The sequence below is a fragment of the Melanotaenia boesemani genome, chromosome 16 (genome assembly GCF_017639745.1).
Source record: "Melanotaenia boesemani isolate fMelBoe1 chromosome 16, fMelBoe1.pri, whole genome shotgun sequence".
NCBI classification, from domain to species: Eukaryota; Metazoa; Chordata; class Actinopteri; order Atheriniformes; family Melanotaeniidae; genus Melanotaenia; species Melanotaenia boesemani.
Window position 1 is genome coordinate 7,104,429 of NC_055697.1, and position 21,969 is coordinate 7,126,397.

The following is a 21,969-nucleotide window of genomic DNA, read 5'->3' on the forward strand; positions in this document are numbered from 1 at the left end:
ATGACAGTTGCTTACAGCTCTTCCACAACACTGTTGCGCTGTGTGGTCATGATTCATATATGCCTTTCAGAACTTTTAGGGAGAACAGGTGATTGGGTTTAAGAAAGATTTGTGGTGATGCAACATATAAAAATGTACAAAATGCTGCAAAACAAGCATCTCATGCATCCTTAGTCTAAGGTGACCATTGAACTTTATGGTTTCAAGCATAATAAGGGAAAGAAGACATCTGTGTTTTCTCATGTGTTGCAAATCCTTACAAGGATTTGTGTGGATTTTGTTGTGTGCAGCAGATGATGGTTAATTTTTCCACCTCTAAAGTAATCCATTTGGAGTACCCTCAACTCCTACACAAGGCTTCTGTGCACTGAGGGAATGGTCTTAGCAATTACTGTGGGTTGCAGACTTAACATCCTCCCTGCTTTAGGCAGCCTTTACCCGACTGATGGGATTCAGTGCGGCCTTTCACAGGGCTGCTTCCAAATGCATTTCCTCTGAAGCAAACCAGCAAAAGCACAGCACAATTCAGGATGACTCAATGAAACCAGAACCCCATTTCCAGACACAAAGCGTGCCTGTGTGTAGGTATGAGCTGGAGGATATCTTACAAATCCTCTTAGTCTGCACATCTCTTCTTTGACAAAACAAATCAATGCCAAATACTTTCTCTGCTGTTTTGCACCTCTTCTCTTTTCTTGATGATCTGCCATCTCCCCAATCTGTGATTGTGGGAGTCATTATTTCAGTTGACAGCAGTCTGGTGTATTTTCCTGCATTTTCTCCAACCCTGATATCAATAAAAAAAAAAAAAAACACACTCAAAGAACCTTTGTCAAAGCAAGCATTTTCTCATGAGTTGGATCTTTTTTTCTTTTTTATTATAGTTTGCTTTTGAGAATTGGCACCTCCGAAAAAACCCCAGCTGGTCTATCACACGTCCATTAATAATGCACCGAAAGCCCAAATGCCAAGTGCCAGAAATCGTAATGTTCTGTTTGAGAAGCCAATGGATCAGGCAACTGTCAGATCTCCCAGGATTAGGGAAAAACAGCATGCCCACGCAATGAACCAATTACTTTCCTCGTTGTTTTACAGTGAGGGAGACAAAAGGAAAATGAAGCAGAGTTCTCATCAGTCCTATCTTATTACCAGCCCAGCGGAGACGCTGTCTCAAGCAGCAGCTAAATTAAGCATTCAGTTATTGTGATGCTCACAGGTACAATGCAAAACAATGCAGTTATATGCAGATGCAGTAGAAACAACTAATGAGTTTTAAATGTCTCTTCTCTTTCCTGCCTAACTTTCCTTGAACTACACTTTCTTTGAGCAGGATTTGGTTCTTAAAAAAATAATCTTCAGAGCATTTGTGTGGGAACCTATGGTCTTGATTAGCATGAATCCAATTAAAATAAAATTTTTAGTTAGTGTTTGACTAAAAATGTGTACAATCCTGGCCTCTAAAATAGAAATCGATAGCAGACTTTTTTTTTTTTAGGTCTGGGACTCATCTGGCAATTATATTATTTCAATATCACCACAGTTGTTCTGATTCTCATGCACTACCCAGCATATCTCGGTCATATAGGAATGACAACAATTTAGATTTTACTCCTGCACTCCTTCCTGATGCCTCTTTTCTGATGCAGATTTGACAGCTTCTATACATGTTTCACACAGACTTAACACAAGCAGGAAAAAAGAAAGTCCACCTCCCCCCAAATCTGAAACAGATATCTTTCACAAAACTTCTTACATCATCGACAAGAGATTCTGATATAGAACACAAGCAAATACACTTTATTAGTTACTTTATTTATTATCAGTCACTTTATTACTACACTTTCTATTTACCTGGTTGGAACCCCTTTTCCCTTCAGAACTGTCTTAATTCTTGATTAAGAGATTTTGCTCCATATTGACATGACAGCATCACACAGTTGCTGCAGATTTGACGGCTGCAACCATGATGAGAATCTCCCGTTCCACTAAAGCTGCTCTACTGGACTGAGATCTGGTGACTGTGGAGGCCGTTGGAGTCCAGTGAACTCATTCTCATGTTCAAGAAAACAGTTGGAGATGATCTGAGCTTTGCGACATGGTGCATTATCCTGCTGGAAGTAGCATCAGAAGATGCTACACTGTGGTCATAAAGGGATGGACATGGTCAGCAACAATACTCAGGTAGGCTGTGGTGGTTAAACCATGCTCTGCTGGTAATAAGAAATGGTAAATGGACTGCACTTATATAAGCAATTTTCGAATTATGTTGACCACTCAAAGGGGTTTTACACCTCATGGCACATTCACCCATTCACACACACACACTCATGACAACAGCATGTTAACAATGTTTTACTTCTACACTGCACTTCTATGGTTATATCTTGATCTACTTTATCACAAACATTCATGCCCCAATAGACATATCAGGAGCCAACGCGGGGTTCAGTGTCTTGCCCAAAGACACTTCAGCATGTAGTCAGGGAAGCCTGGAATTGATCTGCTGACTTTTAGGTTGGCAGATGACTGCTTGTCCTCCTGAGCTACAGCCATCTACAGCAGCCTAATGTGGGCTATGAAAATATCCTCCATACCAACAGCCTGAACCATTGATCCAAGGCAGGATGGATCCATGGTTTCATGATGTTTCCACCAAATTCTGAGCCTAGCATCTGAATGTGGTGCTGAAATGGAGACTCATCAGACCAGCAACGTTTCTCCATCTTCGATTGTCCAGTGTTGGTGAGTGTGTGTGAATTGTAGCCTTAGTTTCATAAGTACTCCCTTATGATTGGTCAATTTGGGATTACAAGTTTCCAGATTTCTGGATCTTTTTGCTGAATTTTTAAAAACAACACTCAGTGGATCAAGTTGATAAGAGGCTGATCACATTATTTCTTTGTTTTCTTCCACAAGCTAATAAAGACACTGAATCATACTGGACAGCATTATTTTTTAAAAACAGAAAATATGTACCGAAACTGAAGTGAACCGTCAAAAGAATCTGGTAATTTTATCGGCCAATACCATCCCTGCCACCTTCAGATTAGGAGGAAAAACTGCAACACGACACCAAAACGATGCATACCCCCTACACAGACGCCACGCGAGTATAGATCCGTCTTTCCTGTTGCCTTTCTATCATGTCCAACCAGTCTATCCATTCTCCTCTGAAATCAACAAGACATTTTGGTCTTGTTGGTTTCATCCTTGTCATCAACCAAATCAGCATGTGGTAAACTGCTGTTCACTAGATATTTTCTCTTTTTCATACCATGTGACTGGCTGATTAAATGTTTTTATTATCAAAGCACTATTGAACTATTGAACAGATTTTCTCAGTGAAGCGTCCCCTAATGATGGCTTAAGGCCCATTTATGCTCCCTTACATACATAAATAGAGACGTCTGTTTCAAACGTTTTCATGGATCGTCGTCTTCATGCATCTTTTCCATTGCCATGTTTCCATTCCTTCACTAGTGGGCAGTGCTAAGTTAAAAGTTCACTCCTGCAAGCCGCCGTCTACAGTTATGCTTGTTTTCGTTCTTCTTCTGCTTTTATTGTTCCCTTCCTGATCCTCTTCTTCTTCTGTGGCTTCTGCTCAGCACTGCATCCGCGATTTCCGGCGGTATTGCTCCGTTTTCTGTGTAAAGCAACAGATAGCTAAGCAACATGAAAACGGACCAAATTATGTGCATAACCGTTGCAGATGACGGAAAAAACTGCCCGCCCATCTCTGTATCTGTCTTTTGCATCAAGCATAAATGGCCTTAATTCAGCATCCATCTTGCATCCTACCTGTACTGTGAGAGCTCTCCAGTCAGTAAAAGTCAGTCAGATGTTGACTTACATCTTATCTCTTGCTCTGTCCCTTTGCTCTTTCTTTTCTTCACGTCCTCCAATAATGTTCTCTTGGGTTTCTTTGCTGAATCAGCCACTGTACATGTTTAAAACAGCTAGTGTCTTGATATCAATTCGCTGGTGTGTGTGATGCGGTGCGTCAAGTAAAACTCAGTTATAACAGGATGCTACAATCTGGAATACAAAGTTTTGAAGTGAGATTTCAGATAAAAAATATCACTATGCCATCAAATGACTCAGAAATGTAGAGTTTTTAGTTGAAATAGTTGTATAGTACTACTGTAACAAGGAATTTAGCAGGTGTACCTAATAAAGTGACAGATGAGTCTATATTTCCTTTCATGGAGTCTGAGCCTCCATAGTCAGTCTCTCATTGTGTTGGTGTGTTTGTTTACATGCAAGGCACATCATTCCCTCTGCCCAGTTAACTAACCAGTTCCCTTTGTTTAATAATCTAAGCGGCTGTATATCATCGTCTGGATGCACCAGGTTCTTTGACATGTTAGCTCTTTGCTAACTTGCTTGGATAACAATATTTTTTTGTGTTTCACATCACTCTTGTGTCTGTCAGTCAGTTTCAGATGCTTTTTCCCTCCTGCCACCCACTCAGCTCAGTTTCCTCACCTGCTTTCCTGCTGCCGTCTCACTTCCAGCTGACGCTCATCATCATCTCGGATTCTCCAGAATGGTGTCAGTAAAGAACCTACTAAATCTTTATTTTCTCCCCGTGTACACCATTTTCCTGCTCCAACCTATCTGACTCAAATTAGGGTCAGGTGTGTTGGAGCAGAGAAACATTAAAAACCTGCAGGACTGCGGCCCTCATGGGACCAAACTGAATAGGGCTGGTATAAACAGTCATGACAGCGTACTAATGGTACAATCTGCTGAAGCAATGAATGATACATTGAGTGTAACCAGGCCTTAAGCTTGTCATAGATGTGTCCCTCATGTCTTTGAGATGACTCACTACTTCGCTCCAATAAAGGCTGGATAAAGAAACAAGATCAGGCAACATCTGCGTGATCAACCACATTCACTGCAGCATTCGTATTCGTGTTAAGCGACATTTTAAAGTTTCTAAATAATGCTTACTGTTAGTCTTGGATAAGTAAAAGAGATTTTCTGAGATGGACAGGCCCTTCTCCGAGTATCTCATGAGCAGAAAGAGGAGGTGTGAAACTTTTAATTCCCACATAGCTGCAATGATATAGTGTGTTTGTCACTAATGGGCACTTAAAATAGTGCTGGATGCAGAGGACGAGCGTGAGAGTGGAGCAGCCCAGCAAATAGAAAACTAGAACACAGCCGGATACTCCTGCTGGGAAATGTGAAAAATAAATAAATAAATAATGCTGATCAACTACTGTACACTCATTAAAATGCTTTCAGTTTGCTCGTGTGGAGAAGCTTCTCTAGCAGGCCAAAGCAAGGTGTAATCTAAACCTAAATCATTCAGAGGACACGACTTTGTCCTGGTTCATCTACACATCCGCTGCAAACACAATCAATTCTTCATGGAAGGTGCGAGTGGCAAAATATTCTGGCAGTGATTGCTCAGGGAAGATATTCATGTACACGATTACTATCCTGCCAATTACAATTTAGTAAAGTGCTTTTGAGTAATATGATGTGATTGTCATGCCACCCCCCCATTACATTTAGAATTGTGTCCTCCCTAAAAAATTTATGTTGGATAATGACAGCATCCTCCATTCACCCACATATCAGACTCGGTGGGAGAGTAAGGTCATTTCAAACCATGGTAATTATCAAATGTGTGCTTCATGAGCCCAGACTTTAAACTAATAGCTTAAAATATCTCCTGTGTAAACACTTTAACTCAATAGCTGTTGGTTGCAGGAGGAAAATGAGTTTTTAGCCTTAATTAAGCAAAACTTTGTGTTTTTTTTTTTTAATATCACTTAGTGCCAAATGTGTGCGTGCAGCACCAGGAATATTCACAAACAGTACATCTATTTAAAGGCTGCAGCAGATTCTGAGAGGAAGCATGCACTTGTCTTTAGGGACTCTCTTAAGGCTGAGCGTACGAAAATGCACAGGCAGGCAAAGCAGGCGATCGACACAGGCGACAGCAGACCACACTGAAAGTGTAAAAACAGGATAGTCACCAGAGATTTACTAAAAAAACATGTTCAATTTCCTGTAGGATCTCAAGCTCTCTAAAGACGTTTCGGACCTCATCTCTCTCTATGCACTGCTGTTTGTTCATGTACTTCATGGCGTACATCTTCTCGGTGTCCCTCTTTTGCACAATGCATACCTGCAGCAGGGAAAGAGAAGGTTGGAGAAAAATGGGGAAGGAGCAGGAAAAGAAATGAAAGGGAGAAAAAATTTAACATGTTAGAGGAAAATAAGCATATTTAAGAGATTTTTACAGAGAAAAACATGCTTAAATTGAGACATACTGCGCACACAGGTCTAATTGTGATGACGTCTAAGCCGGATTTCAGCTCCACAGAGGCGGCCACGCAGCTATGCAAATAGAAGACGTTTTGAAAACAGCCCACAGCATCCTTCAGCTGTTGATTAATGCAGCGGCAGCGATGGATACCCTACACTCCCACATTAAATGCTGACACGCTGAGCTGCGCTAATGAAGAGAGTCGTGTAGCAAACGCCGCCTCCAAACAAATGCCCTCGTTAATTATTCTAAACGAGTTTTGTGATTTTTGACAGGAGGCATCTGGAAAAGGTCAGGACCGGGACTCCAAGAGTTATTATAACAACACTTCTGTCCAGCAGATCGAGGGGCTGATCTTAAAGGCTGACTATTAGTTGTCACTCATTCGGCTTTTTTAAAATTTCGTGTTTTACATTTAGATCAGAAAACTACCCAAAACAATCGGTGGACCAAGGACATTAACATCTGGACATAATATTTTCTTTTTATATTAATATGTACCTAATTTATATAAAAGGGAAAAAATGACAAAGAAAATCCTGCATCATGGTCAGATTTCAATGACCAGGTGTCCAGTTTTAGTCCTGCTGATCTTTGTGCATGAATGAAGTTAAAATGAAACCAGTGTGCAGCTCATATAAGCACAGCTGTGTGAATTCAAAGTATTTTTAGGCATGCTTATTTATTTATTTATTTATTTTTAACCCACTATTTGGCTTCTCTCATGTTTACCCCCCTCTATTCATCGGGAAGCACTTGAAATAGGAAACTGTGGATCAGTATTGTAAAAATTTGCTTAACCCTAATAATTTAATTTTAACCTATTCAGAGCTGTTTTTAAAACCTAAGTCACTTTCTGTACCGACTGATTTAAACCTGTTAATGCTGTTCTGAATTTGATAAGCAGTTAACATCTAACCAATAATGTTTTTTCTAGCCAAAAGTAGCAAAATATATATATATAAATAAATGAAAAATCCATTTACACAACAATGTATGTACAACAATCTATGGTTTTTCCAATAATGATTTAACCAACAATCTAAAGACAAAGTGTTTGGTACAAACCATCTGCAATTATTGATTCAAGTGTCCTTTGTTAACCCTTGGACATAAACTGAGTAATATGACATAGTACACTCACCACTATATTAGAAACACTAGTTCAATTGCTTGTTAAAATAAATGTCACATCAGCCAACCACATGGCTGCAACTCAGTGCATTTAGTCATGTCCACATGGTCAGAATGACTTGCTGAAGTTTAACCTGTTGGTACCAGACGCCCTGTAAAAGGGACATGACATACAAATATGTATTTTACCCAGTTTCCCTTCCATTTACCTACACGAAAGCTAAGAAGCTCTTGAGATGTGAATGATATATCATTCCGGGCTAAAATCAGAACAGTAGATTCAGTAAACTCTTATTTCTGACCAGAAAACCTGGACAATTGAAGATGTAAAAATGTTGCTGGTGAGTTTCAGCTGTTGGTAAAAACAACATAAACCAACATGTAGTATCATCATAGCCTGGTTTAACCACCACAGCCTACCTGAGTATCGTTACTAACCATGTCCATCCCTTTATGAGCACAGTGGAGCATCTTCTGATGCTACTTCCTGCAGGATAATGAACCATGTCACAAAGCTCAGATCATCTCCACCTGCTTTCTAGAACATGACAATGAGTACACTGGACTGGTGTGATGCTGTCATGTCAATATGGAGCAAAATCTTTGAAGAATGGTTTCACCACCTTGTTGAAACTGACACAAGGACTCTGAAGGAAAAAAAGGGTCCGGCCCGGTACTGGCACGGTGGACCTGATAAAGTAGCTGAAGGTAAATTTAATGATTATTTTGAGTTTTAATCTTAAAAAGTCTTCATTGTTGGGGAATCTTAGTGCAGGATGATTCCACTAAATCTTGACATCCCTCCTCTAAAGCAATAATTCCAAACAAAAACTTGAGACTTATAAAAAATCTTACTAATAAAAGCATTAAGGAAACTTTTATACTGCAGGTAAAAAGCTTCAGTGGATCAGATGGAAACAAAGACCGTGGTTTTCATTACATTGATGAAAATGATCCTGATAGATTCCTGTTCTGTCAGCATGGTGAAAAAGACTAAATCACAAGCTCATTTGCACATGATATGAAGTAGTCGACCACCTTTAAAGACAGCGAATAAAATGTAAAAAACATGTTGTTGTGGACACTTTGTTGGTCTGAATATTCCACCTTGGATTTTCCCACAGGTTTCATTACAGTCTAATGGCTGTTTCATTTGTTCTAAAACACTGCAAAGTTCAGCACATCATTTCCTCATTTGCTCAGTCTTCCATTCTTATAAAACTCAGCAAAATTGCCACTTGGCAGGCAATGCCTCTGTCCCATCCAGATAGATGTTTGTGCAGCTGTGCAGATGCATCCTCCAACACATTTTATGGATATGATGATGCCAGCCTGAAATGATTTACCTCAAAATGCATGTGTTTGTTTTGTTCACATTACACTGGAATTGTAATAATGAATAAAAGATTTTACATTATTTTTTTCCATTGCAATGAGTGTTTTTCCATTTAATATAACATGTAGAAAATATTATATAAACATTACATATCCATATAAAAATGAACATTAAGGTAAATGAGGCATTAAAAAGAAACCCATTACAGTGTAAAACACCATTAACGTAATTGTGCTCATGAATTCTTCAAGCACAAAGTGAAACGTGTGGCACTTCTTCCTCTGTTCTTGAGAATTCTCCCAAGTCTGAGTTCGGATTTCCACTATTTTTAATTTCTACATCAAATCTTATCATGTAAGTCTAAAATTTCAACTGTCTTCTTGGTAAATTTTTTTTTACTACAATAAATATATACGGTTTACATATAATATATAAACTATAAATAAATTAGGTTTGTCCTCAATGTCCTCAATCGCTGTTGCGCCCATATTTTCTTCATAACTTCAGAGTTTTGTCTTGAAATCAGCAAAAGTAATTTTATCGTCAGTCTCAGTCACGTGGATTGCAAACGGTCTGAATGCCTCTAGCAGACGTTTCAAAGTCATTGCTATCAAATAGGTCCCACCGAGCACCTCACCTGCGTTTCTCAAGGCAGTGATTGCAGTCTCGGCTCTGAAGACATGTACTGTGAGATTTTCAGTTGGTGACTTTTGCAAAGAGGTTAACTCGGTGTACAAATTTATTATCCTGGGCTTCCCTTTTCTAGCATAATAATCCTCAGTGATGGGCTTTTATCATCCAGGAACAGAATGAGCTCTGCGTAGGCTTTTGCATTTTTCTCCTCATTGTCATCATCGGGAATGGGTTCATTTAACTCTAAAGCCCGACTAATATGGATTTTTTTTGAGGCTGATTCTGATATTTGGAAGAAAAAAATTCTGATAACTGATTAATCAGCCAATTAATTAAAAACAATATATGTGAATAAAATAATTTATTTTAAATTTGCTTGTGAATTTTTCTTTCTATGGAGCAAGCATTAATATAGCTACCAGATGCACTGACGAACTTATCTTTAGGTTTAGACTATAGGTGTATGCTATATATGAGCAATATAATGAGTGAAGTTACTGGCAAAACATTATTTATTCTGCCCTCTGAGGCCCTTTAATGTTAAATCCCATTTTCTCTATTATTTTCTTTGCTATGAAGTCATGATTTATATGAACCAAAATAAAAACCTTTCTCTGATGTCAAAACATGTCGACAGAGTTGCATTTTAAACACTTAAGTCTGGCACTTATGTTACTCCACAACAACACAGTAAATTGCTGATACAGCCTGAGTCACGTTCTAGTGTTTTCTGACAAAGTAAAAGTAGGAGTGACATGAAATCATGCCAGTTGCTGAAGAAAGAGAGAGTAATATTCATCATTTTAACTTTTCCCCTCCTCTCTACATTCACATCACTCCACTTTAACTGCGTCTCAACACAACGGAGGGATAAACGCTCGTTCTGTACTCTAATATTTTGTTCACTTAACGTTATTTCTGCAGTTACTTTCTGGCTTTTAAGCTGTTAGCTAATGCTATGCTAGGCTGGGATATCACAGTGATGTTATTGCTAACATGAACGGACAGGGAGTAACTTAAGCTAGGTTAGCACAACTAACATAAATGAAAAGCTGGTCACAATGACACATGGCAAACAGAGTTTGAGCCTTTCTTAATTTCACTTTATAAACGTATCTGTCCGCTCCGCTCTGCCCACCCCTGCAGTGCTGCCTGGCTACTGCTGTAGTTAGTGACAGCGGTGAGGATTTAATGGAGTCGGTGCTCCATCTAGTGGACAGACCACACAATGACATTGTTCTTTACGACTGACACTTAACAGCATTTACTGTTTTATGAGCAATTAAGAATGTATTAGCGTTTAATCGGCAAAACTCCGGCCGATTATGATTAATATGAACAGGGTTATAATCGGCCAATTTAATCGGCCAGTCGATCAATCAGTCAGGCTCTATATAAAATAGTCTCTTTCAACACTTGGAGACAGAGGTGGCCCAAAAACTTGTTTCTCACAGTTCATAACATCGTCATCAAAAACGAGCCTTGCCCAGCGGCTACTTGGCACTACATCTCTCAACAGGGACAACATTCCTCTCCTAAAACTCCAGCAACTGGTTTCCTCACTTCCCAGATGTTTCCAGACAGTTACGAAATGAAGAAAGGACACTACACAATGGTAAACATCACCCTGGAATTTCTTTTTACAGATGTGTTGCTGTTATTAGACTCAAAATAAGCTCATATGAAATTATAAAATGTCTCACTTTTAACATCTGATATGTTGTTTATGTTCTACTGAGAATAAAATCTGGGTTGATGAGATTTACACATCATTGCGTTCTATTTTTATTTATGTTTTACACAGCATCCCAGCTTCTTTTTTTTTAAAAAATGGGGATTTATTTACCTTCATCTGTTTGTGTTTCTGTTAATGAGTGCTCACTGTGTTTGGACCTTTGTGGATTAGAATGCAGGTTCGATGTTTTATCTTTCCACAATCAATTTCTACTGCTCTCTCACTATAATAGTTAGACTGAAGAATTAAAACACACAGTTAAGCCAAGAATTAATTTACATAGTTAGGGCTACATATGGAAATCACATGTTTAGATAGCTACAAAACTCTACATGGTTTTACACCAGTGGTTATAACCATGTGTTGTTACATGACTACATCTTAGACAAATGTATGTTCTAGATCTTTTCTGGCGAGACTGAGCATATTGATCTGTTTAATTCATTATTTTTATTACAGCAGAGAAACAGTATCCAAAAAATAATCATGATTAACCAAAGTTTAAGACGCCAGCTGGATTTAGGCCACGATTACATGTATAAAGATCACTTAGAGGGAAAGTTAAACGTGACAGAGTGCAACAAGCCTCTAAATAAATCACAATGACAAAACTGGGAAAGGCTGCAGCCAGTTTTCTCCACAACTGACTGAGCAAAGATGAAACAGGAGTTCCTGCAGAGAGGGAGACTTTTCTTTTTCTTTCTGTCTGTTTTTAAACAAATCACTAAGGGGGTCTGAAATGAAGATAAATTTCATAAAAAAATGGCAAAGTGTAAAGTGGTCTGTGTTGCTGTGCTCATTGATATCCTTTGCCCGACCTGGAAAAATACTGATCATAGCTGGCAAAGCTGGAAATTGGCCGACTTTAGGTCACAGGCCAAGATCAGTGGGGACTTGTATTGGGTAATCATAGCCCTCACTTGTTCTGAGATTCCTAACAAAAAGCTCCAGAGGATGCAAGAAAAACTACTGAGATTTTCAAAACAAAACAAACATTCTTCAGTTTAAACATGAAGAATATTATGTTCCCCACTCCTGAATCAAACCTAAAAAAAGCTGGGTTTATACTCTCCCTATCAGCCCAACCATACTTCACAACTCCTTTTAAGGCTTATTTCAGCCTTGGCCATGATCGTGTGCAGCTCCAGACCCTCTTTTATAAGAGTTGCTGAGTTCAGCACAGACAGAATTTCACTTTTTTTTAGGAAGCCAAGTCTGCAGCACCTGCACAAACAGTGGATTAAAAATAAATTCTCCACATAAGATTCTTATCCACATGTAACTGCTTACAATAAGGAAAAACAGGCTTTCAAGACACAATAACATTTAGGTAGGGTCAAGTTATATTTCCCTTACATACCATCCATCCATCCATCCATCCATCCATCCATCCATCCGTCCATCCATGAGAGACAGACTGGACAATGTTTGTAATCACAGCCGTCAGTGAACATTACATTTATTTTCTATCTTTGGGATGGAAAACGGTTTTCCAGGGGATGTGATCTGTTTGGTTAAAAACATCCCAGCAATGAGGGCTGCAGAAATAAAAAAGAGGCCTCGGTGCAAAACTCAGTTACCATGTGATTGTAGTACATTTTTTCAATAGTATGAGGATGCAAAGCTCTGACAGCTGCAGATTATATCATATTTCACTAAGGTTTGGAGACCTAGCATGATGAACGAATTATTACTATGCAGAAGTGCAAAATAAATCTAAAGTTGCACGGTATGCTTCAGGAAGGGTACCAACACTGACAGCTCTACCACATAGCTCTACGTATGTTCTGTGGTTAAGCTTGTGAATCTTTTTTAAGGCTTGTACAAGCTGTGTGACTTAGCTGGAAACCAATAAAAAAATCATTATTATGGCTGACTGATGTTGCTTCTGCTCCTATTCTTCTATCATAAAAGAACCTGATGAAATCTCATTCAGTGTGTCATGTCAATGTCAGCATTAATTCATTTAACTTCTGTCAATGATTAAATTGCCTGCAAGTTTTTAATTTGTTCTCATCAATTCATCCATCACATAAAAAACTGAACTTCTAAAGTGGACATATTAGTCATAATATTCCTACTGAATACAAATGAAAACTGAATTAAATATGCACCCATAGATATCTTAGAGGTCTGACCTTATAGACAAAAGAATATCCACCCACCAGCCACTTTATTAGGTACATCTGTTTAACTGCTTGATAGCACAAATATCTAACTAGTAAATCACATGGCAGCAGCTCAATGTATGTAGTCATGTAGACATGGTCAAGATGCCTTGTTGAAGTTCAAACTGAGGAAGAAAGGAGAGCCTTTGAACGTGGCATGGTTGTTGGGCTGAGTATTTCAGAAACTGCTGATCTACTAGGATTTTCACACACAAGCATCTCTTTACAGGGTTTACAGAGAACAGTCTGAAGAAGAGAAAATATCCAGTGTGCAGCAGTTGTTGATGTCAGAGGTCTGAGAATATAATCTCTGTACACACAACACGTCCAACCTTGAAGCAGATGGGCTACAGCAGCAGAAGACCACACCGGGCGTCTCCTGTCAGCTAAGAACAGGAAACTGAGGCTACAATTCACACACACTTACCAACACTGGACAACAGAAGATGGAGAAACGTTGCTGGTCTGATGAGTCTCCATTTCAGCTCCACATCCAGATGCTAGGCTCAGAATTTGGTGGAAACATCATGAAAACATGGATCCATCCTGCCTTGCATCAATGGTTCAGGCTGCTTGGGTAATGATGTGGGGGATATTTTCTTAGCACACTTTGGTCTCCTCAGTACGAGCATGGCCTGGTTTAACCACCACAGCCTACCTGAGTATTGTTGCTGATCATGTCCATCCCTTTATGACCACAGTGTAGCATCTTCTGATGCTACTTCCAGCAGGATAATGCACCATGTCACAAAGCACAGATCATCTCCAACTGTTTTCTTGAACATGAGAATGAGTTCACTGGACTCCAACGACCTCCACTGTCACCAGATCTCAGTCCAGTAGAGCAGCTTTGGGATGTGGTGGAACGGTAGATTCTCATCATGGATGCAGCCGACAAACCTGCAGCAGCTGTGTGATGCTGTCATGTCAATATGGAGCAAAACGTCTGAGGAAGGTTTCCAACACCTTGTTCAATCTATGACACCAAGAATTAAGGCAGTTCTGGAGGAAAAACTGGTCCAACCCGATACAAGTTGATGATTGGTGACTTTTTTTTAAACATAAAAAGAAATAAAGGTTATATTGTCTGAAAGTTACACCATAGTGTCAGTCATATACAATCTGTTTCCTTTTATATGTTGTATGTTCTTTTCTGTCACAGAACACTGCCTTGCATCATTTTTGATTATTATTAATGACTGTGAGCTGTATTAAGTGTAAACTTGCTGTCTTTCCCAAACAATCAAATACACAGTCAGTCATTTCCTATTAGACCCTTATTATGTGCAATCCCCGTGATCTGGCCAGCAGAGTAAAATTATTACTTTAAAAAGGATTTATTCATTTATTCATAGAGTATATTAGCAATTCAATGCATCAGACAAGTTTTGAATAGAGCAGAAAAAAGTAACAATTTAGAGGCGAGAGGGTGGATGCGAAACGCTTTGCAAGTCATTTGCATATGAATGGAGACATTTTCAGCTCGACCTCAAATCAGCCGAGATGGAAGATACCAGCTATCACTGCAACATGCCAGCACAGGACTGAGCCGCAGGCAAAGACTAGTTCTCAGCAGTAATGGATACAAAAGTCTTTTTTAATTAATTCTGTAATATCTCCAAAATGCTAATAGCCAGCATGAGCCTGCAAACTATTAAATTTAAAATGAGATTTTCATTGTTCAGTTCTAATTTAGGAACACCTGCTGTACAGTTTACCTTTGAAAACTGGTCTGAGATAAAATTAATTCTGCTTTCAAAGGCCAAATATCTTCATTAGCTGGCTGTGCAATAGTGGAAAAAGTTGGCTAATGAATTGCCAAGCTCTGCGTTTACCAGCCTCAAGCCAGGATGAGTGCTTCAGCCAAAGAAAAGTCAGGATGCTGTTCACTGGACATCAAAAATCCACAGAAAGTATGACTGCCAAATAAGCTAAGTAAAGAGGAATCAACTTTAAAATACATATTTCTGCAAGGGACATCAACGCAAGCATTAATCTGCTTCGTTTCAGTTGCTAGGGTCTATTTTGTCCTTTGTATTAATTAATATATGGGATTGTATTTTTCATCCGAGTCCCACCCACTTCAAGCTGGTAAGAAGTAGCTGCCAGAAAAATGGTGTTTATAGAACCTCATCTCTCTCAGGAATAAGCTGACAGAGTTTTTAAGGGACAGAGTTACTCATATCTATATTTGCCACAAGAAGACAATAAAGCAAAAGCCTGGTCCCAGTTTCAATGTAGTACAAACAAATAAAGTTAATTTTTCCCTCTATTAACAAGAAAAAAAAAAAGAAAATTCAGCTAAGCAAGACGTAGTAGTGAGGACGAGTCAGGACTTGTTGGACGTTGGTAGGGATTTGTCCTACCGTCCCTTTCTAATTCTTCACCCATGTTTAAATCAAATCTATTCAGTAAAATGGTTTTTATTCACTCATCAGGACATTTCAGAAGTTGGACAGTTTTCAGTCCTCTGTGTTGTTTTTGTCACAGAGTTTCAGTAATTTATAGAAATTAATGCATGATGAGGTTTAAAAATTCAATGTGACTTAACAGCTGAGCGAAGCTGTCACATGATGACTGTCACACAAGAAAGACGATAGGAATCGAGGGAAGCGAGAGGATTTGGAAAACCGAGGACGCTGCAGGTCTGAAACCTGAATCGGGCTGTTTAACATGAAACCTAAATGCTCTCCTTTGCGATTTCCTAAATTCAATTTAAAAACGATTAAAAGCACAGACAACAGCTGCATTGGACAATCTTTATCATTTAACACTTAGTTTCTCTTCACCACAATCAGATCTTTATCCACTTTGACTTTTGTTTATATATATATATATATATATATATATATATATATATATATATACACATTAGGGCTGCAACGATTAGTCGACGTTGTCTCTATAAGTTCAAGTTAACGTTCACTAGTTTTCCACTTGTCCTAAGTAATGTCCGAACAGAATTTACCTTGGGATACCTTGGGATTTGTAGTTAGTATGTACAAAACACTTTTCTAATGGATGTTGTAAAGATTATTTTATTATATATAGGGCTGCAACGATTAGTCGACGTTGTCGACAATAGTCGACAATAAAAATAGTCGACAACGAATTTAGCAGTCGACTATTGTCCGCAAAAAAAAAAAAAAAAAACTACAGAGTGAGACATCGTCTTCTAACCCTATCTCTGCTGAGAGTTGCACAAAGCACATGCGCAAAGAGGGGAAAAAAATATAGAGTGAGACATCTTCTTTTTTTGTTTATCTCTGCTGAGAGTTGCACATGCGCAATAAAGTTCGCCAGGGAAAAAACATGGTAGCGGACCAGGGAGGAAAACCGCGGCGGAGAATGTTAAAAGTGTGGGATAACTTCACATCAAACTTACAAAATAAATTAAATACATGTGAGATTTGTAAAGCGGACCTTGTGTACCATGGAAGTATGTCTGCAATGCTTGAACATTTAAAGAGGAGGCACGCCGGACTTACTTAACAACCTCATGCAAGATTTCAAGCTGAAAGTGAAATAAGATCCATTTATAATAATCATGAGATACATAATCCGATTGGTCGACTAGTCGTTTTAATAGTCGGTGACTAATCGACAATCAGAATAGTCATTAGTTGCAGCCCTAATGTACATACACATATATGTATATATGTGTCCTATGTTTAAATATGACATCACGATTTCATCACATCATCATTTTGGGCATAAGTGCAAGCAGCTTATTCAGTACTTAGTTGAGTTGGACAAATCTTTCTAACTTATTCTGTTCAGTAGACGAGTTAAGCTAAGTGCGTAAATGCTCCTTAAACAGCCGATTCTTTAGCTTGCTCTTAAGGTGGATAAGGACTCTGTGGATCGGACGGAGTTTGGTAGATTGTTTCACCACCGGGGAACAACAGAGGAAAAGAGTCTAGCTACTGATTTTGCGCCAAGTTGAGGTGGGAGCACTGGGTGTCTCTCGCTGGCAGATCATCCACAACAAGCTGACTTTTCCTTGAGTTCAGGAAGAGGAGTCCCCAAAGGGTTTCATACTGTCAGATGCTGACGTTTTGAGACATACAACACACTGTGGCCTGTCTTCATTAACCACAATAGACCATTACCACTACTTAACCATTACCTGGTCAAGACCAGTGCAAAGTATACCTTGTCACATTTTCTTGGAGGATAGTCTGTTATTGATTCATCATCATTTGTTCTTTGGTACTTTCCCACATTTGCCTGTGTTTTACTAGTAGTGCAAAAACTAAACATTTTATTTAGCCTAGTTGTCATAGCTCTGGGCTCCCCTCCTAGGAGCGGGGCGGGGCGTCCTAGTTTGGGAACCACTGCCTTAAGACATGTTTTCAGGGTAAATGGGAGAAAAAATAACAGGGTAAATGCCTCACTCTTTGATATCCTCAACATCTGTTAGGCTATTTTTAATTAAAGAAATTAATTTTATCAGACAAAAATGAAACATATTTGGGTCATAATGTGTAAAGAAATAAAAACCATTGTTTTCAGCTGCAGTGTTTTAACCAGCAGTTTTATAAACAGGATAAGAGTGAAACTAGCTCTTTTCACTCCAGTTGACAATTCAGCACTGCACCTTTCTGACTGCTCTCATGCACCAGGGAACTTGAATGGCAATGTGGTTAATGAGCAAACACAATTGAAGGGGGAAAAAAAAAGAAAAAAAAAGGTCAACGATATGGGTTGTGTCCATGGTTCCCATACAGAGTCCACGTCTCCAGGCAGCATGAAGGACAACAGTTCTGGCTCAGGCTGAAATGCTGTCACAACACTGGCTGTAATCTCTGACCACCAGCTGCACCTAACACCTGTTTATCTCTCCTAAAGACAGCTTTTTAGTGATAGTCAGACTGCCACATGCACATGATAAACATTAAGGTGGGACCTATCGATTTTGCTGTGGACAGTGTTAGAAGAGTTCTGATGTGGGGGGATTTAAAGGAAAGGTAAGCCACAGATGTGAGTCCTTTTCTATCTCATCTTCAAAAACAGCTGCTTCAAGAAACTCCTCCTTTGCATCACAACACCTGTAATGCCTGTTAATTGTTTTGAGCTCTGAAGCATGACATTAACTTTGTTTTTCTGCAGCACAATCATTATTTAATCAGTGCTAAGAAAGGAGAAAGCAGTAATAACGAGGAGCTTGGCAGGCTGTTTCCTGTTGTTATTCTCTAAAGGGTCAGCCGGGCACCTGGCAGGCAGACAGACACCGTTCCTACAAATAAAAACCACAGCAAAACATCCCCTATTCTAAATAAAAACCTGCACCAAAATACACCTACAGTGTTTGAGTCTATTTAAAATTTGCTGCAACTGGTTATCTGGTTAGCTGGAAAATTCCACTTGAGACTCAGGGTGACCTATCTGCTAGCATGACCCATCTGCTGCAGATCACGAGACTAATTTTAAATTCCACTCAGTTGATGTGTCCAGCACTAACTTCAGTCTTCCTGCCCACTTGCACTCACACGGGTGGAGAATGTTAATTCAGTAGGCCACTGGATAATGATTCCACTGGGTGTTGAAGAGATATCGTTAAAAGACTATTCATTCTATTTCTTTAAAAGCAACTGATTTAGTTGGGGTGAGGGAGAGTACTTCTATAAGTTACTCACGTATTGTTTACAGTTTACACTATCACTAAAGCTAAGCTAAATCTATTGGAACAAGTATGAACAAGTATGAAATGATATATGAAATACCGTATAGTTGATTCGTCAGCATACATCCCACATTTTGCTCTACTTAGGATCAGTGGTAGATCTTTTGTAAAAATGCAGTGGTCCAAGGCAACTTCCCTGTGGGACTCCACGTGTTACACCTCTGACATCAAAACAGTCTCCATTAGAAACACAGTTTGTGTCCTGTTGGTCAGATAACTCAATCCAGGACTGGGCAGACTGTTTTTTTTTTTTTGTTTGTTTGTTTTTTTGTATTAAATGACGATAGATATCAGCTGAAAAGTCTAATGTAACTGCCCCAATTATCTCCTAATCTTCTATTTCTCTAAACCAGTCATATTTGTTCTGAAATTATTCCAAAAATAGTCTCAGATCAGTGAACCTCTGCCCAGCTTTACATCTGAAAGACTCTCTGAAATGCTCCTTTTATACCCAGTAATGCTGCCAATGAACCTAGTTGGTTATCCAGTGCTACTTCAGTGTGTTTTGATTTGTTCTAATTATTTTTCCAGCCTTTTGTTGTTCCTGTTCTAACTTTTTACAGGTGTAATTAGGGCTGAAACAATTAGTCGACGTTGTCGACAATCGTTGCCAATAAAAAATAGTCAACACTGACTACAATGACTATTGTCGGCAAAAAAAAAAAAAAAAAAAAAAAAAAAAAAACACACCTACTGAGTGAGACATCTTTTCTTATCTCTGCTGAGAGTTGCACATGCGCAATAAAGTCTGCCAGGGGAATAATATGGCGGCCGACCAGGGAACAAAATGGTGGCAGAGGACGTCAAAAGTCTGAAATAACGTCACGTTAAACTTATAAAATAAATTACATACATGTGAGATTTGTAAAGTGGACCTTGTGTACCACGGAAGTACGTCTGCAATGCTCGAACATTTAAAGAGGAGGCACGTCGTACTTACATAACAACCTCATGCAAGATTTCAAAGCTGAAAGTGAAATAAGATCCATTTATAATAATCATGAGATACATAATCCGATTGGCCGACTAGTCATTTTAATAGTCGGTGACTAATCGACTTTCAGAATAATCATTAGTTGCAGCCCTGAATGTAATGCTGTAATCAAATTCAAAACGATTTAATATTTTCCATGAAATGGTAAAATGTCTCAGTTTCAACATCTGATATGTTGTTCATGTTCGACTGGGGATGAAGTGATTTGATGGGCTTTGCAAATCATTATATTCTGTTCTCATTTATATTTTACACAGCACTCCAACTTTATTTGGAATTAGGGTTGTAAACAAAAAGGGTAGTTATTAAGCAGAATTCAAGATGGACTACTTTCTGAATTCCCTTTCATACCCTGACTCCCAAAAGTACAACAGAAGAGATGTGGGGAAAAGAAACAGAAACAAACTCAGACTGACAGTCCTACAGGCACCTCAAACTATGCTGAAAATGGCAAACCAGGACATTCATTTCAAAGCATTACACCATCTCAGAAGAAATATCAGATCCTACCAAGTACCACTCCACTTTTACTCACGACTTTTATGATATACAGAGATAAGCTGGTGACAGGTGAGAGTATTGAGTTTTCCTGAAGGACACTTGACACAGAAAAGCAATTGAATTTTAAGTTTTGCAGCGCGTGTAAACCTCCGCAGCATCATCTCCCAGGGTCTCATGATAGTGTCAGAGGCGTTACAGCTGATTTATCATATCCAATAACAGAGCAAGGTGGCACATTGATATTTTACTGAGATACAAGAAGACAGTTTGGGTTATAAGGCATGTTTGGCTGTCATTGTGATTAAGTTTATTTGTGTGTTCTGATATTAAATGCAGCATTAAAATAAAATAAGACCTTATCTGACTGTTGCAGACTCCCACCTGTTTAGCTGATATAGTGACACTGATGCTGGTTTTCTATCTCAAAGATTTGCTGTGATGAAACTCAAACACGAAAATGATCTGTAATATACAAACAATGTATCAGTCTGGATTTAAAGCCCAACCCAAGAAAAAGTCCACTTTTTTTTTATTTGTCTTTATAAATCTTTATTTGCCTTTTAACAAAATGTAAAAAATATTTAATATTATCCCCTATATAATAATATTACCATTATTATGTATCCACCAGGGAGCAGAAGACAAGTATCAGATTGTGTAAAACAGAGTTTTGAACCAAGTTTTTACCTTAAAGTGATGCAAAGGGTTTCATAAACTGTATGAAATATGACACATACGGCATTAAAGAGTTAAAGACTAGCTGTTTTAATTTTTTGTTTACCCCAAAATTCAAAGTGAATACTATATCAGTAAAGAATGAATATGTAAACCTATAAAAGGAGCCAGCTTAAACTAACCATACTAAAAAAAAAAAAAAAAAGATAACAAATGTGTAACACAACAAAATCAACTTAACTGCAGAAAACGGACATAAAACAATCAATTAAGTCAATTTAATTTAATTTCTGAAATTATTATTCAAGTATTTATCACTAATACAGTGAAAAGGAGGAGAAATGTGAATATTTGCTATGCAAGGCGATTTCAGTGTGCGCCCCTACATTTTCTGCTTGCACTCCTAAAAATTTAAGTTAGGGGCCACTGTGCTCCTCATAAAAAAAGTTAGTCTGGAGCCCTGTATATTATGCTGTATGTGACAAATTAAGGTGAAAGAATTTTTCCCCAGTGTTTGGCTGAAGCCATGACAGCTGCTTTGGTTTCTGGATCTTGTCGTTTGTGACTCACTGTGACAATAACATGGTTAATTCAAACTGCTTAATCTGACACCTCTATTGATCACAAACTAATTTACAAACAACTTAGTTTTTATTGTGTGTGCAGACTATTACAAATGTAGCGCAGGGTTACTCAATCTGGTTCTACGAGAGCCGCAATCCAGCAGGTTTTCTTTGTGTCCCTGTTCCAACACATCTGACTCCAATTAATGAGTCATTGTGCAGAACTTGATAGAGCTATTTCATTTGATTCAAGCAGGA

The 21,969-nt window shown here is 38.6% G+C and overlaps 1 protein-coding gene across 1 annotated transcript in view; it reads right to left on the minus strand.

The window, feature by feature from the left end:
- The window catches only part of LOC121655782 (serine/threonine-protein kinase 32C-like), a 134,132-nt gene that overhangs the window by 44,451 nt on the left and 67,712 nt on the right, over positions 1-21,969 (minus strand). The window contains exon 3 of the mRNA XM_042010623.1: positions 5,994-6,145. Within this exon, the coding sequence (XP_041866557.1) occupies positions 5,994-6,145 (152 nt within the window). The remainder of the gene's footprint in view (positions 1-5,993; positions 6,146-21,969) is intronic.